The 16,098-nt window shown below is 35.3% G+C and overlaps 2 protein-coding genes across 6 annotated transcripts in view; both read right to left on the reverse strand.

The window, feature by feature from the left end:
- Nucleotides 1-3,475, reverse strand: part of LOC110688300 (phosphomethylpyrimidine synthase, chloroplastic) — a 5,102-nt gene extending 1,627 nt beyond the window's left edge. For 3 of the 5 annotated variants that reach the window (XR_002504543.1, XM_021865032.1, XM_021865035.1), the window contains exons 1-4: nucleotides 3,235-3,392; nucleotides 1,713-2,031; nucleotides 1,316-1,443; nucleotides 146-972 (exon numbers count right to left, since the gene is read on the reverse strand). Coding sequence is in view for 4 of the 5 variants with exons in the window: in XM_021865032.1 (XP_021720724.1) it covers nucleotides 146-972; nucleotides 1,316-1,443; nucleotides 1,713-2,023 (1,266 nt within the window). In the remaining variant the exon portion in view is untranslated. Of the gene's footprint in view, nucleotides 1-145; nucleotides 973-1,315; nucleotides 1,444-1,712; nucleotides 2,032-3,234; nucleotides 3,393-3,458 lie in introns of those variants that run through there. The other 2 variants (XM_021865034.1, XM_021865033.1) reach the window with 2 other exon arrangements.
- Nucleotides 3,476-7,207: 3,732 nt separating this feature from the next.
- On the reverse strand, nucleotides 7,208-14,785 carry LOC110688299 (ATP-dependent zinc metalloprotease FTSH 7, chloroplastic-like). Its single transcript, XM_021865031.1, has 13 exons — nucleotides 13,622-14,785; nucleotides 12,215-12,280; nucleotides 11,970-12,104; nucleotides 11,822-11,887; nucleotides 11,025-11,210; nucleotides 10,861-10,947; nucleotides 10,669-10,782; nucleotides 10,447-10,571; nucleotides 10,256-10,364; nucleotides 9,324-9,449; nucleotides 8,727-9,047; nucleotides 8,526-8,649; nucleotides 7,208-7,787 (listed from the first exon to the last, which is right to left on the reverse strand). Exons 1-13 carry the CDS (start codon nucleotides 14,522-14,524, stop codon nucleotides 7,660-7,662), a joined length of 2,490 nt encoding a protein of 829 aa, XP_021720723.1. The 5' UTR covers nucleotides 14,525-14,785; the 3' UTR covers nucleotides 7,208-7,659.
- Nucleotides 14,786-16,098: the final 1,313 nt, after the last annotated feature.

A 16,098-nucleotide genomic window follows, 5' to 3' on the forward strand; every position in this document is an offset into this window, starting at 1 on the left:
AGTCACAATAGCACTTTATTACTTAACATGTAGAGCGACGATTAAAACTGATGATTACAGTGAAAAATAAGCCATAGTAACAAGGAAATTAAACTTAAGCATAAAATATATGTAAACCTAGCACAATTCATAAGGTTATATGTACCTGCACATCTTTTTCCCAGGCTCGTCGCGTAAGTTCTCCTTGGGTCAAGAGCTCCGCAAACTGCGCAGAGTCATTGGCATCATATATTGACCCAGGCCTGAGGCCATCCCCAATTGATAATGCTATGTCATATTGGTTGCAGATATCGAGAATATCATCCCAGTGTTCATAAGCAAAGTTCTCTTTGTGGTACGCTAAACACCACTTTGCATGAATGGATCCTCCCCGGGATACAATCCCAGTCATGCGCTTGGCTGTTAGAGGAATATACCTTAGCAGAACACCTGCATGGATGGTGAAGTAATCAACACCTTGCTCTGCTTGTTCGATCAGGGTTTCCCTGAAAACCTCCCAGGTGAGATTCTCAGCAATGCCATTCACCTTCTCAAGTGCTTGGTAGATAGGGACCGTACCAACTGGTACAGCAGAGTTGCGTAGGATCCACTCACGTGTCTCATGAATATGCCGACCTGTTGACAGATCCATAATTGTGTCTGCACCCCACATTGTTGCCCACTGAAGCTTATGGACTTCCTCTTCAATTGAGCTAACAACAGCAGAATTTCCAATGTTTGCATTAACTTTAACCAAAAAATTTCTTCCAACTATCATAGGCTCCAACTCTAAGTGCTTCTTGTTGGAAGGGATAATTGCACGTCCACGAGCAACCTCTGACCTCACAAATTCAGGATCAAGGTTCTCACGAGCAGCACAGAACAACATCTCTTCAGTTATCATTCCTTGCTTAGCATAAAACATCTGAGTGTATCGAGGCAGACCTAACTTCTCCCTCCTGTCAACCCAATCCTTGCGCAACTTAGGGAGTCCTGTATTATAATAGCATAAATGACCGAGTAAGTTACATGCAAGTTAAAATTCAATTTTAACACAATCAATGCTTCTGAAATTCTGAATACAAAGCTCATAGAACAAGAATGGTCTCAATACCCTCCCTCAGATAAGCTTGTGTGAGATAGGATCTAATATTCTAATAGCTCTACAATTACTCAAGCAGAGAATTGTCAAGGATATTGCATTCAACAGTTCTATAGCCAAATGAAGAGAAAGGAAAAAAAACCGAGGCAATAGGAGAATAAGCAAACAATGACTGCATTGTGCTAATTTAGAATTTTGTATGTAGTGAGAAAGGGGAGGAAAAGGGATCCATACCAATCCTTGGATTAATATCCTGAGGACCACTAGTGTCATAGGTGTCAAAATGGGGTTCGTCCCCAGAAAGATGGATGCGCCGAAAGGGAACCTTGAGCACATGACCTGATTCCTTGTGAGTAACTTCCCTGTACATTATACGCATAAACCATTATACAATGAAGACAGCGGTAAATTTGCAAGCAAACTGATAAAGCTGCTCTGACATAAACAAAAAATCAGAAGATACAGAAGGATTTTGCTGATGATCATTGTATTGGTAACAATGAAATAAGTAATATTCACATGAATAAGCAATATAAAGAGATTATTCAAATGAAAATGTAATAAAATTTTGAAAAAGGTTGTGCTCCTGTAAGAAACTGGAACTGTAAAGTTTAAGCATGAAAACAAGTACCTGCATTCTTTTGTGCTCTTTGGAAAACATTGCTCAAAGGATGGGAGTGGAAGAAAGTCAGGGGCTGAAGGGTCAACTGTATGTTTATTTTGTTTGGATTTTTTTTCATTTGTGGTTGGTGGATCAAAGGTCAAAGTGGCCTGAGTACCTGAACTAAAGGCACAAAAATGAAATTCCTTGGCGTTAGCAGCTGCAGCATTTCCCAGCGTATCGAATCTAGGCAAGAAAGAAGTCTTGGGCAGCATGGACGGGGCAGAGTGGTTATCATTCTTGCACCAGATTGTAGTCAAAGTAGCTTGAAGTGATGCCATTCCTGAAACTATGAGATTATGCATTGAAAGAGTGACATTTGTAAAATAGAAGAATATCTGAAGTCAAAAGTCACAATACTGTATGGCTCATTTCCACAGCTAATAGCCGGTTTTGAGGCCAAAATTGCAAGAGGCACACAATTCTCAAAGATTAAAGCAAAATCCCACTCCTTTGCCTTTCCAAATAGAAGTATCGAAAACTAAAAGACTCTGGATAGCTTAATGTACCGAAGATCAGTTAGCCTTTTTTTTGGTGGCAATTCTAGTTAGCCTTACATTGCTGGCTATGCTAAGGATCACTACATGCTAGCATACTCGAGATGAACAGCCAGATACTAATTACTAAAGCAAATCAATCCAAGGGTCAGAACACCCCAATTTTGAGGAAGTAGTTTTATTTTCCAGTGTTCATGCTTTAGATTACTCCGGCTTTAGAAAAATAGTAGTCATATTGTACAAATCTCCTGTAATTAAGGATATGAGATGATACCATTAACATATTAAGACATTTATGGTAATCATAAACCACAGTTAGTTACCAAAAAAACACAAACCATAGCTAACACAAGACTGGTGACAACTTTTTTCGAACACCCCAACAAGAAAGGTGACAACTTTTTCCGGACATCCCAAAATTAAACACGATAATTAATATTTCCGAATGAAAGGGGTACATCTAATGCAAATAATGCAGGTTGAAAGAACAAGCCCAAACAACATTCACTCAATAATTCAGGCTAACCATTTTCAATTTTTAAACAGGGCAATTCAATCTAAAGCACCTGAATCAAGAAAGATCCAACAAAGTTCAATTTTTAATTGTTTAATCCTTAAATATAAAACAAAACGATAATCAAGATAAATCTTCTCATAAACATCCCATTTCATTTTTAAATATACGCCAAAAAAAAATTATTAATTTATTCATTATTTAGAAAAATGAAAACCCATTTTGTCATTAAAAATTCGGGAATTATCCTACATCATAACATCAGAATTTCAATAAACAATAATAACAAAGATTCAAGTCTCAAAATTCCAGAAGCATTTCAAATTTACTGTAAATTTGCAATCAACAAAAACAATAAACCATCATTATATAAAATTTTATCAACAAGTTGCATGCATGTCGTCGATTAATCATATAAATAAATAAAAAATTAATAACAGAAAAATAGATTAAAAACATGAAAAAGTTTAAATTAACTCACCGAAACTGAGGAGAGAGAGAAATGAGAAGTGGAGTAAAGAGTGTAGTTTTACAAAGAAGAAGGATGGTAGAATCTCGTGGTTACGAGGATGTTTTTTTTTATAAAACAAGTACCAACTTTAGTTAGTCATATACAGTGTAACAACAAACTCCGAAAATTAAAAAAAACAAAACAAAACAAAAGTTATAAAGTCTACTTTTTAGATATTTATTTATTATAATTACCTTCTAAAATCACAAGTATGATGTGCTCCACAATTTTTGTTAAGAAATGTGATCTTCCAATTAAATATTAGTCTGAGATGATTATTACAACATCCATTCTTTTTAAATTCACAAAGTTTCATATTTGGCCGGGGTTGCTTATTCAGGGATTACTCGATTGGTCAGATATTATTCGGTGAGGAGTTATTTGATCGATCATGGGTTACTCGGTCGGTCAGGGGTTACTTGGTCAATGATTACTCGGTTGGTTAGGGTTACTCAATTAGGGGTAAGTCGGTCGGTCAAGGATTACCCAATCAGTATTTTGGTGTGCTTCAGCCGATCGTACATAAAACGAGATGTTTTTAATTTTATACTATTTGCATGCACTTCTGTAACGATTTATTATGATTCATACATTATGAGAAATATATTCTCGTGAGATTTTATAACATATGTTGTATGAACATATCTTATCTATTATTTTACCTACCCTGTTTTGATATTGTGTGGTCTATTACATGTCAACTCGGCCTAAGGCCTTGTTTGGTAAAGAACTTTTTGAAAAACTTTTAGCCTATTGAACACTATTAGAGGTTTGACCATTTTTAAAAGCTAATTCTGGTGTTTGGTAAATAACTTATTAAAAAAAAACTTTTTTGGGTTAAAAAGCTCTTTATTAGAGCTTTTTGAAATTAGCCTATTAAACAATTAGCTTTTTTAGTATTAGATACACCGAAGCAGCTAATAATAAAAAAAACTAATTACCAAACACTTTTACACAATTAGCTATTTACAACCAACTAGTCAAATCATCTTATATAATCAGCTAGTCAAACCAATTAATACAATCAACTATATCAACCAGCTAACAACTACTTACCAAACAGGGCCTAAGTCATATAAGTAAGGGAATCTTCATCACTAATTTGCTTTTAATGGAGATTGATTTTACAACCTCATGACTATAAGCTTGGATCGTGATTGAAAGATAATAATCCTTACCACTACGCAAAATACTAATTTGTAGAATGATAGATCTTTTCTTGTTCAAAAGTAATTCATAAATAATTTGTGTGGCACCATACACCACTAAGATGACAAGTTATTGGAGTAAAAGAGGACATGACATAAGGTTAAAGCCTTAAAGAGTTAAAGGTGCACTATATTATTAATTTTGTGAAAAGTTGTCAAGCAAAATAATTGGGTTTGTCAATTGGCCTTGTAATCGAGATATTTAAATTTCTGGTTGAGCAGCAATTTTTATAATTTAAAAAGATATATTCATAGTGCTATCAAGAATATACCATTTATGCTATCAACAAAAATAAACAAGTTTGCACCAAAAAAAAACAAATAAATAAGAACGCTGTTATAAAAAAAAAAAAATTAAAATAGTGACAATAAAACATTTGCTATTGGTCAACATTATTTGTCAAAAAATTATTATTTGAAGTGATTATTTGTCAAAATAAATTATTTATTGAAGTGATTATTTGGCGAAATTATTGTCCAACTTTTGTATGAATGAGCAAAATATCAACAAAAATCATTAGAAAACGATATGTGTTTGGTTATTGATTGCTTTATTTTCCACTTGACCAAAGTCCAAATAAATCTATGGTGGAGATTGGAGAATGTAATTTTATTATATCTCTGAATTTTGTCACTTGCTTTAGATAACTAGCGCTAGATATTTGTTGGGCTTTATGTATGATGCTATGAGTAATTTTTTGAAGGCAAATAGCAATTGACATAGGTAGTATTTTTTTAAGAGGGGGAAGGATAGTTCAATTGGTTAGAGTTCCTTTTTCGATTTCTAAAGGGGTGTTTAGTTAAGATTTATGATTGTTTTTGGTGTAAAAAGTGATGTTTGATCATTTCAAAAATCTCTTTTCGAGTATTTGGTTAGAAGCTATTGAAGCTCCCATGAACATTTTTTTTATTTATTTTAGAAAACATGAAGAGCTTCTTGATGTGAGCTTTTAGCTTTTTTAGTTTCATATTATAAAACAGCTAATAACTAATAGTAATTATTTACCAAATACTTTTACACAAACAACTAATTAGTTTCTTTCAAAACAAAAAAAAAAAAAAAAAAAAAAAAAAAAAACAATAATTAACATCTAGCAACAGCTAGTCAAAACAATTAACTACTAACAACTAAAAACTACTTAGTAATTACCAAACAGGGTCTATATATTACATTTTAAATTAGTTATTACTTTTGTTTTTAATGTTTTATCCTCTCATCTTGAAAAATACTGTACAAGAAAAAAGAAGAGGCAATGAAATAAGAACATGAGCATGGCAATGGATTTAGGTAACCCATGACAAGTGGCAATTACCTCTTGCCATCAAGTCCACTTGTTGTATCACTAAATCCAAAAACATCACAAACACAATTGATGCTAACATAGATTTTTCTAGCTTCAATAAAAAAATATCAGCCTCCCAACATCATGATTAATTAAATATTTTTACATTCATCTAAATTTGATGATCCTCCTTTCGTCCCTCAATAATCTTTCTGGATACAAAGTAAATTTTTGTGAAGGTGAAGAAAAATATCGTCCCTCAATAACAATCTAGCTTCTAGTATACACAGAAATCGTATATAGTTAGAAAAATATCAAGAGTATATAAGTAATTACACGTAAATGCATATCCTGAATATAATTCGGGTGACTTTGTAGACCTATAAGTAGGCCAATTAAGATTACGAACAACTTTTATGACCAAAAAGGACACCCTATACATTCGTTTCAAATTTAAAAAAATTCTCAAAATTGATTCGAAAGAGTAGATTATAGCCAAGTTTTGGATAATTTTCTACTTTTCTAGGCTCCAAAAATGAAAGATGTTAGGGTGCTTCCCACGACCCACGTATCATACGAGACACCAGGAAGTCACTTGGATGGTTGGTATTGTCTACTTTATATTTAAACTTTAAATCTAGCTGGCTAAGTACATCCCACCTCGTTAACTCAAGGCGACCACGTGACTTTATGTGAATAAATAGTGACCATATATGGTTCCCAACAATGTTATATGACTCTATGATGCATACCCTACAATCACTTGAGTATTCGCGGTTGAATCCCAAATCTTTGAAAGTGGCTTGATATCGTGAGTTATAGCCTTTAAATTTGGCTTTTGGAGAACATTTTTGAACTCGACATATTTATAAATCGAGTAACTCTCCAGGGTACCCAAAGGGCCTCTGAAGGCCTACTTGGTGCTTAAAACTATCTTATGTATGTCTTGGTTCACCTCTTGTCATGTTTTTAGACGTCGTGCTATGTTCTTCACTTGTTTGCGAATGACTTGCTATTGAAAGAGCTGGATCAGGCTTTTATTTCCATGATTCAGTAAGTTTGATGTCCATGGGATTGGGTTGCTAATTGTACACTACAAGATACAACCAGTTATGCTAAGAGATTTTTTCAAAAAATATAATAGAATAAATTTTAGTAATATAAGGTGTTTGATTGACATGAAGAAAGTTGCAAATCATAAGAACTTTGATTACCCAGGGGAGATTGGGTAATTAACTTCCCATGTTTTGTAAGAAATCACAATTCCCATGAATTTGCAATTTCCACTACACATTTTATTGTCAATCAAACTCAACAATTTTCAAGTTCCTATGATTTTTCACTTCCCTCATTTTCTTCGTGCAACCAAAACAAGGCCCAAGTGATAGGCGGTGGGTATTACTTTATGTGAACCAGTACACTAATGAAAGAGTATGTAAATTCAAGCAAAGGAGAAGCAAAAGATGTAAAACTGATTTATGATTGATATATGCATGGATGGGGCCGGTATATACAAATAAGCAGAAGTTACAATCACTATATATTTCCTGAAATAATGATTACATGTACAGAAGAATTTAGATATTATACAAAGCTGGTATTTCTTGTGATTAAGATAGCAGCACTGTGACAGTAGATTTTAAACCTTCCATTTTCATCCCTTTGATTATCTATTCTATCGTCGGTGCTTCAAATCCTCCATTTTTGACCTCTGATTGTCAACAGTGGTAAGTAGCTGTCAGGTTTAAAGATGATTAAGCTGAAATATGAAGTTCCCTGCAATCAGGGAAAGGACACGAGAAAAATGGCACATGAAGTGTCTGATTAAAATCTATTTAAAGGAACTCTTGCCGTCCAATATTCTCCTAGAATGTCGGCTGCCAAATAGTACGCTATATAGCTTTTCATTCTGGAACTCGTTGTAGTTGGAGAAAAGCCTCTTGCTTGCCTTGAACAAAGACTGAGAGTTCGGCTGGTGCAACCACCAGTTTTAACCATTTCTGTAGCTCCTCACCTTCCACCTTCTCTGTCTCTACACAAGGATACACACTGTTTCAGAAAGACTCGATCATGTAATGCATGTGCAGACATAGGTGATGCTTAGCCTACATAACACTCCACTAGGTATTAATGGCCAACAATTACAAATTTGTTAGGCTCTGAGATTCAATACTGCCAATCTTTCAGCAGCTTCAGACTAGATAGAAGGCAGTAAGATGTCAATTTAACAAAACCATGGTTTGAGAGATCTCTTACAGAATATCATCTTAGCAGTGAATAATATATCATTCAAAAGCGATCAATTTAAGAGAGAACAAATCAATGAGCGAAAAACCTCAGAGTAAATATAACATACGGAAGAAAAAAAAAAACAATCAGATGATCTAATAACCTATAACATACATAATATTTTAGGCTCTGTTGCTAAAGAGTTGATGTTTAGGCTGTTTATTCAGAAACAGGAATGTAGACTTTCACTCTCCTTAGAGTCCCAATGAAAACTATGAACTCAAACCTCTCACACAAAACACAATGAGAAACAAGTAATGCTGGAAAAAATTAACTGTATTTGTTCAGGATTATAGAATTTAGATATAAGAGGGAGAAAAAAAAATATTTAATCCTTGTGCAATAAATTACTTTAAAAAAGAGGGAACGTTAAGGAGCCAGCAAGATGAATTTTGATAATACAAAGGGCAAACACTATCACCAGAAGTTTATAGATTACTCAAAACCAGAGAAATTGAATCACAGACATCAAAGAGAATACCTTCTAAATGAGCACCCAGACCTTCCAAAACGTTAGGATTAGCACGTACGACACATAATGCCACCTCAAGTGCTGACTGCAGGAGTGCTTTAACCTCTCCTTGAACAAGATCAACAAGATGTCCCTGTTTTATAATCTCAAGTTAATGCAACAGCAGTTAGACAAAAATTTTACAACTTAAAAGAGGAAAGTACTGCAAACCTGATCCCTTCCCCAAGGAGCAGCCCCCGATTCATCAATCCCACCAGCAGAGAGTGTTGCTAAAGATACTGGGCCAATGGTTTGGCTAAGGCCATACTCTGCTATTGCTTTGTATGCCATATCAGTTGCTCTCCTTATGTCATCAAGTGCTCCTGTTGAAACACGTCCTGCGTAAGTAACTTCCTCTGCAGCGCGCCCTCCAAGAAGTGTAACAAGTCGCCCACGTAGCTCATCCACAAAAAGAAGGTATCTGTCTTCATTTGTGGGAGGGGTGTAAGTAAAGCCCAATGCACCTCCAGACCTTGGCAATATACTCAATTTCTGCAAACAAAAACCCCAGAAAGTATACAGCTTTATTATGATACAATACTACAATCTCCTTTTGCAGTTGATGTAGATGTATAATCAATCGAGTATCTTTCATTTTAACAGCAAGGCGTAATTGAAAACAGATAGACTTCAGAATCTCAATCAGGACATCACTGAAATATGACATAGCCTTGAGTCTAATGAATACTTACTATCCTACTTGATATCTTCAAGCAGAGTACTTCAATACCTACTATCCTCTTGATATCTTAAAATAGAGTACTTTACCTCAACTCGAGGTTGTCCTGAAAGAAGATTTGCAACGGCAGTCCCTACAACTGCATGACCAGCTTCATGACGAGCAACAACAGCCTTCTCATTTCCCTGTAATTTGGCGGTTTTCTTCTCTATCCCCTGCAACAAACGAAAAAATATAAATCCTCAAGCTCATTAGAATCAAGCATACACACATATAGCTTCTCATACGACACATTAAATTGCAGAAAGCAGAATTTTAAAATGAACATGCAAAACCTGAACATAAGATTATAAAGTGTTAGGTATTGAGGCCCTGAAAGAACAAATAACTTCAAAGGCATTTTCACTCATACAAAGCAGCATAAGATTTATCATCTATCCCCTAAACAAAGGAATGTACTCCCCACAACTACTGTCTCATATAAATGTTCCTACTTTGTCATGCCCCATATTTCAATTTCCCTACCATTTTGCATACAACAAGCCTCACTTAATTCAGATCACCATTAAGTGGACCTTCATTTTAATAATTACACCAAGGTTACTTATTAGTGCATTTAGTTGATGGGGAACACTTGTCAAGAAAAGATTGAGTAAATTATGGTATTTTCAGACTGGGACAGGAGGTTAATGGATGATAACTACTACTAATTTTATAAGATCGGCCCATGAATAACAGCAATTCTTGAAGTAAGATAATCGATGAATATTGTGAACCTGCATTCTACAGACAAGAAAAAGCAGCAGTAGCACTACTTCAACCATTTCCGAGCACCCCATAGCATTTTTTGGAATCCGAGAATTCGATCATTTAATTTATGGATGATTTGATTTCTCGTATAATAACTTCATCAGAGACACAATACAATGACTGAAGACATCATAGGCCATTCTACAAGGACTTAAGCACCCAAGCAAGCATACACATAAAGGAACACAAGCTAGCAGGAGTGCAGACATACTGCAATTGATCTCTCCACTGCTTGAATAAAATCTATTTTCTCCACAATAGCTTTATTCAGTCTACCAGCCAACAGGGCAGCTTCATTTACCAAATTAGCAAGGTCTGCCCTGCAATGTGTATCATAAGAATGCATCAAAAAAAGGACATGAATAGATAACAAGTGAGATTCGAGACAAGGCATGTGTATACCCTGTAAAACCTGTAGTCATACGAGCAATATCACTAAGATCAACATCATCTCCAAGAGGAAGTTCTTTCTTTGACACATGCACTTTTAATATAGATTCCCTTCCAATCTTATCTGGTGTTTCCACCTACAGAGAAAAACATACGATATAGGTAAATCTTGAAGGTCAATAATCTTCAAGCATAACAGTGTTATGACCTGAGCAAGAAGGATCAAACACGGACCATAACCACTCTATCAAATCTACCAGGCCTACGGAGAGCAGGATCTAAGACATCAGCACGGTTGGTTGCTCCAAGGACAATTACAGCCGAATTGCTATCAAATCCATCCATCTCCTGCAAGATAAACACTTGTTAGCCAAATGATGACACATTTAGAGTTGCAGAAACTAGAAAAGGTCTGTAAAATTTTACAGTTAGCAGCTGATTTAATGTCTGCTCTCGCTCATCATTGCTCACAATGCGAAATTTTCCATCCCGACTTTTTGCAACTGCATCTATCTGTAAAGAACCACAATATCAACTACTTACTCTCACCAATTCCAAACTCTATTACTTGATTGTGCAGTCAATCTAACCTCATCAATAAATATGATTGATGGCGCTTCTTTCTTTGCTCGAGCAAAAAGATCTCGCACCCGTGATGCTCCCATGCCAACATAGAGTTCAACAAACTCACTAGCAGAACAACTAATGAATGGAACTTCTGCTTCCCCGGCAACAGCCTTTGCCAAAAGAGTCTTGCCAGTCCCTGGAAGACCAACCTTCAGGGCAAACAAAACCGATCTTCAATCAACAAGACCAAAACAAAAATGATGAGCATTTTTATATTCTACACCTAGTACCACCAAGTGTATTAAAGACACATACAGGATGAAAAGAGCACATTAAGAGAGAAGGGTGATAAAGAATTCCTGGCACAATTTTTTTTTTTTAATTTTTAATATGAGATGCTAAACAACACGATGTAAGCAAACAAGGAATAAACGTGACATAAAGCATGAAAAAACAGCTCAATTGATAATATACAGCAGTAATTTAGCTTTAAAATCTAACTTTACAGCAGTAATTTAGCCTTGATACCTTATCTTACAGCAGTAACTTAGCTTAAACATCTAACCTTCAAGAATAGCACTGGCAAGTGCTTTCTCAAGGAACACACATAAATGAAGTATAACAACAAAGCAGGTGATTTAATTAAGTCAGACTGCAAGCCAATATTCACACAAACTGATGGTGCTTGAAAGAATATTTCCTAGTACAATATATCATCATCTTTCTTTAAGCAGTCTAATGTCTAATATGGCAATTTTTTAAGATTAAGACTCTTATAACATAATACTTCGTATTATCTAAAACATCAAAGCATACTCACCAGTAAAACACCACGAGGAGGACGTGCTCCAAGCCGTACATACCTATCTGGGTTCCTTAGAAATTCCTATCCATTAAGCAGAAATAAGTACATCATTTTCATATAAAACACAAACTGACGATTTTAAACCTAAGGCCAAGACAGGTACCACAATTTCTTCTAATTCCTCCTTAGCCTCATCAACACCTGCCACATCTGCAAAAGTGACAGTTTCTCCTTGCTCGGTTACTTTTGTACCACCAGAGCTCCCAGATTTACGATTTCTAAGCTGCCCCGGTGCATTCTGTACATATCAGAGCCAGTAAATAAGCAGAAAAGGTGTGTTCCTAAATCCTAATTCCTAATGGAAAGACCCTTTTGCAATAAAGGGGAAGAGGGAGGAAAATTGCACACCTGTGAAAAGTTAACTGGGAACCGCTGGAGGAGTCCAGCTAGAACAGCAACATAGAACAAGGTTATCTGCAGAAAAAATAAAAAAATAAAAAATCAGAAGCATGCAATTGTCTAACTTCACACAACCTAACATATACATGTAGTGGAACTAGAAAGTAGGGAAGGAGAAGACCGTTTATGTAGCATGGAAAAGGAAACGAAAACGAAAATGGAAACTAGAAATGTAGAAATGTAGAAATAGGGAAACAAGAGAACACAATTTTCAACCAATCAAGGAACTAGGATATGCAAGAAGTGAAACTAAGCTATAATAAATAGATGAGGAAATGTATTAGAAAAACTTTTGGTGTATTTAGAGAGAGAGAGAGGATGAACTTGCTAGCCATCTTAAATCCCAATTTCCCAAGAGTTTCAGAACGAGGAACTTGCTCACCAAGAGAATGCGTACAGCAAAGAAACTATCAATCAATCAATCAAAGCCTTAATCCCATAAGTGGGAACTGTTGAGCATCCTGACTGCATAAGATTTGAGCCTTAGACAATGAATGGTCTACAAAACCCTCCATAAAATAGATATAAAATATTCTTGCAGTTTTCTATATACCTACCTAGTAATACCTAGCAGGAATATGACTTCTGATACGATTTCTTGGTTGATAACATGGAAAGCAAATCAAGGATTACCAGCTCAGACAAACTTAAATTTTGAACCAATCTGAGAATATTAAAATTAAGTATTACATCTTTTCAGCAGAAAATTTACTCAATAACAGTTTCAAGGGTCATATACTTCTTAACCCAATTGATGAGATGCTCTCTCTTTCACACTTAAACTTAAAGGTCTGTAATTTAGTACATTATTTCCGTTCCTATAAACATTTACCCAGCTTGTTTCTTCATTTTTCCATTGCATCTAAATGAATGTGACAACCTCAATTAGAAATAGCTCTAAGAAGGGGAAACCCTATTAGGTACACTCGAGAGCATATACCCCCAAGTGACATGACAAGAATTCGGGGGGATGGGGGGGGGGGGGGGTGGAGATTATCTTCCTTAATGTCTCCTTGGGTTGTTGCCACATCATTTGAAAGCACCACTCTGAGGTCCACCAAATTTTATTTCCTTATATGAAATAGCATGAAACACAACATGAAAATTGCAACTTGGAATGGACTTGCACATTGGGCAAGGGTAATACAGAGGAATCAGTTATATCCAATTCAGTGTTGAATCAAACATGTTTCATATCACAAACTTTACAATGAATAACAGATAGTTCAAGTTGCCAACATACTGCTTATATACATAGTTTTTGTTCTCAATTTCTAAAGCAAAATATATACTACCCAAAAATAGTTTGCACATTTATCATTAAGCATATGAATCAAACCCAATTCATCAACTTACCAATGCTGAATTTAAAAACCCGCCTGATCGCTTATCCGGTGAGCCAAATTCAACATGATTCTCAAGCATTTTCTCATAAGGGGTCTTTATATCAACAGGCCTAGTTGTAGTATATACAATCCTCTTCGTTGGCGCCACGCTCCTTAACAACGACTCCGAATCCTGCAAATTACTCACACTGCCCCTCATTTCACCCTCCATAACACCACTTCCACCTTCATTCTTCAACTTAAACATTATATGAACTCCATCAACCTCAACCTTTTGAACCTGATTACCATTAATCTTACTCAAGAACTCACTATAAGGTACACTTACAAATGTCGTCGGAGGCCTCGGTTCGGAACCCGGTAACGGAATCCCAGGCCTAAGAAGCCTCATAACAAACATCACAATCCCTAATTGCAAAAGCAAAACCCCAATTTCTTGAGCTTGAATCAATGGCTGCCACCGCCATTTCCCCCCAGAACCTTTAAACCAACTCTTACCCTCTTTCTCTCTCCTCGGCGAAGAAGAAGAAGACGACGACGGTTGCGACGAGGAGCTCGAATTCGACGCCCCTTTGCTCCCCTGTTTCGCGTCGTTTTTCTCCGACGAAGAAGAAGAAGATGAATTGGGTGTAGTAGAATCAGTATCTTGCTCACAAGAACTATTAGCTCGAATTCTGGTAGTACCCTTCCACAAATTAGAGGAATTGCAGAAATCCCTAGAAATTGAAACCCTAAATTGTCGATAAGAATTGTTGAATAATCGAGAATGTGTCGACGAATTCCGGATAAAATTGGATAAAGAAACCCTAGAAGATGAAGGACAACAAAAGTAGCTTAATCCATGGCAATAATAACTTGGTTTATAGCAATGATTTGAGATATGAATTAAAGGTCTATCTGCAATTGCTGACATTTCGGAATAAATTATAGAACCCTAAAAATTTGGGAATTTGATGAAATCTTCAATTGTTTGAGGAATCATATGAAAAACTTGGAGCTTTTTATTTCAGAAAGATTACTTTCTTCTTCAATGGATGTTGCAAAGGTTGAGTCTTTGGACTTTTGGAGACTCTAAATTCTTCGAATAATGACCGTCCGATCCGATTTTTGTTTTGGGGTTGGAGAGGATGTTTGGACCGTCAATTTCGAGTTGTGTAACAATCTCCTTCGTTTTTTTATCCACTTATCTAAGACAAAACACCTTAGGTAAAGTTTGGACTGGATTGAATCGGCTAAGCTTAAGACTTAAGACGCGATAATAAGAAGGCATGTTACGGTAAGATGGGTGTCAAAATATACGGTGGAAAATTTTGTCCAAATTAGGGTTTAACTGTGACATAATTAGACAAATTTGTAAAATATAACATGACACAAGGTTATCGAACTTATTCTAACCATGCTATGGACTTGTACATATGAGTTTCCAATTTTAACCTTACTTATAAAGTTATAATGCAACAATACAAAGTTTCAAGTAGATTGATTACAACATTACATCACTCAGGAATAACGTCTTATAAAATTATTTTATCATAATTAATTTTGATTTCATGATCCAAAGTAATCAACTTTCATTTAAATTGTCAATCCTAATACTATTAGTATCCTCTATAGGAGTAATATGGGTATTCTTTGATTTGTCCCACCTTCGTTTTACACGCATTATTCGTTTAGATACTCGTAATTGATTGATTATTTTTTATTTTTTTAGAGAGCCACAAGGACGGATATGCGAATCGATGATAAGGTCTCTTGAAATCGAGAGAGAGTTCTAACCACTTCAACTATCTATTTGATTAAATTAGTAGTAGTAGTCGTCGTCTAGTAGAACCAAACAATTGGCTTTGAGCCATTGATATTGAATTATCCAAAATGATTTGAGAGGGTGTTAATGCGGGGTCCATTCTTACATTTGATGGGTTCATGAAGTTTAACTAAAATTGCCAACGTGTACCTAAATTTTATTTTGAGGTTGTGATTGCTTCATATAGTAAGAGTTGTGGTGGACCATTTTCGAAGTTTGCCCGAGTTGTGTCTTCATTTGCTACACGCCTACACTATCCTAGGCCATATACTCGTAACGTGACAGAATTGTGGCCTTGTGGGGTGCATAATTTAGGGGGGAAAAGTGCATTTAAGTTTTTTTTTTTTTTTAATCAAGAAAAAAATAAAATAAAGATTTAATACTTCTGTTATTCTTAAATATAGTTTCCATATATGCTAAGATCGACCAAGTTGGAATGAGTGACTAAATTCAAGTTAGGCCTTGTTTAGTTCACCTTATTTTTACTTATTTCAGAAAAAATAAGTTCAGATCAGAAAAAATAAGTTCAGATCAGAAAAAATAAGTTCAAATCAGAACATCGTTTTATGTGCGATTTTTTTATCGCTAAATATTCTTAATTTCGTAATGAAAAAAATTGTGAAAATTACATATTAATAAACTACACATTATTACGAATCTAACAAGATCCCACTTAATATATT

This window comes from Chenopodium quinoa, unplaced genomic scaffold (genome assembly GCF_001683475.1).
Source record: "Chenopodium quinoa cultivar QQ74 unplaced genomic scaffold, ASM168347v1, whole genome shotgun sequence".
NCBI classification, from domain to species: Eukaryota; Viridiplantae; Streptophyta; class Magnoliopsida; order Caryophyllales; family Amaranthaceae; genus Chenopodium; species Chenopodium quinoa.

Excerpts from the sequence above, each read along its gene's own strand:
- LOC110688299 (XM_021865031.1), bottom strand. The coding sequence starts at position 14,524 with ATGTCAGCAATTGCAGATAGACCTTTAATTCATATCTCAAATCATTGC. Across the intron at positions 12,105-12,214 it reads TCCCAGTTAACTTTTCACAG|AATGCACCGGGGCAGCTTAG; the intron begins GTGTGCAATTTT and ends TGATATGTACAG. Across the intron at positions 10,572-10,668 it reads GATTTGATAGAGTGGTTATG|GTGGAAACACCAGATAAGAT; the intron begins GTCCGTGTTTGA and ends TTTTCTCTGTAG.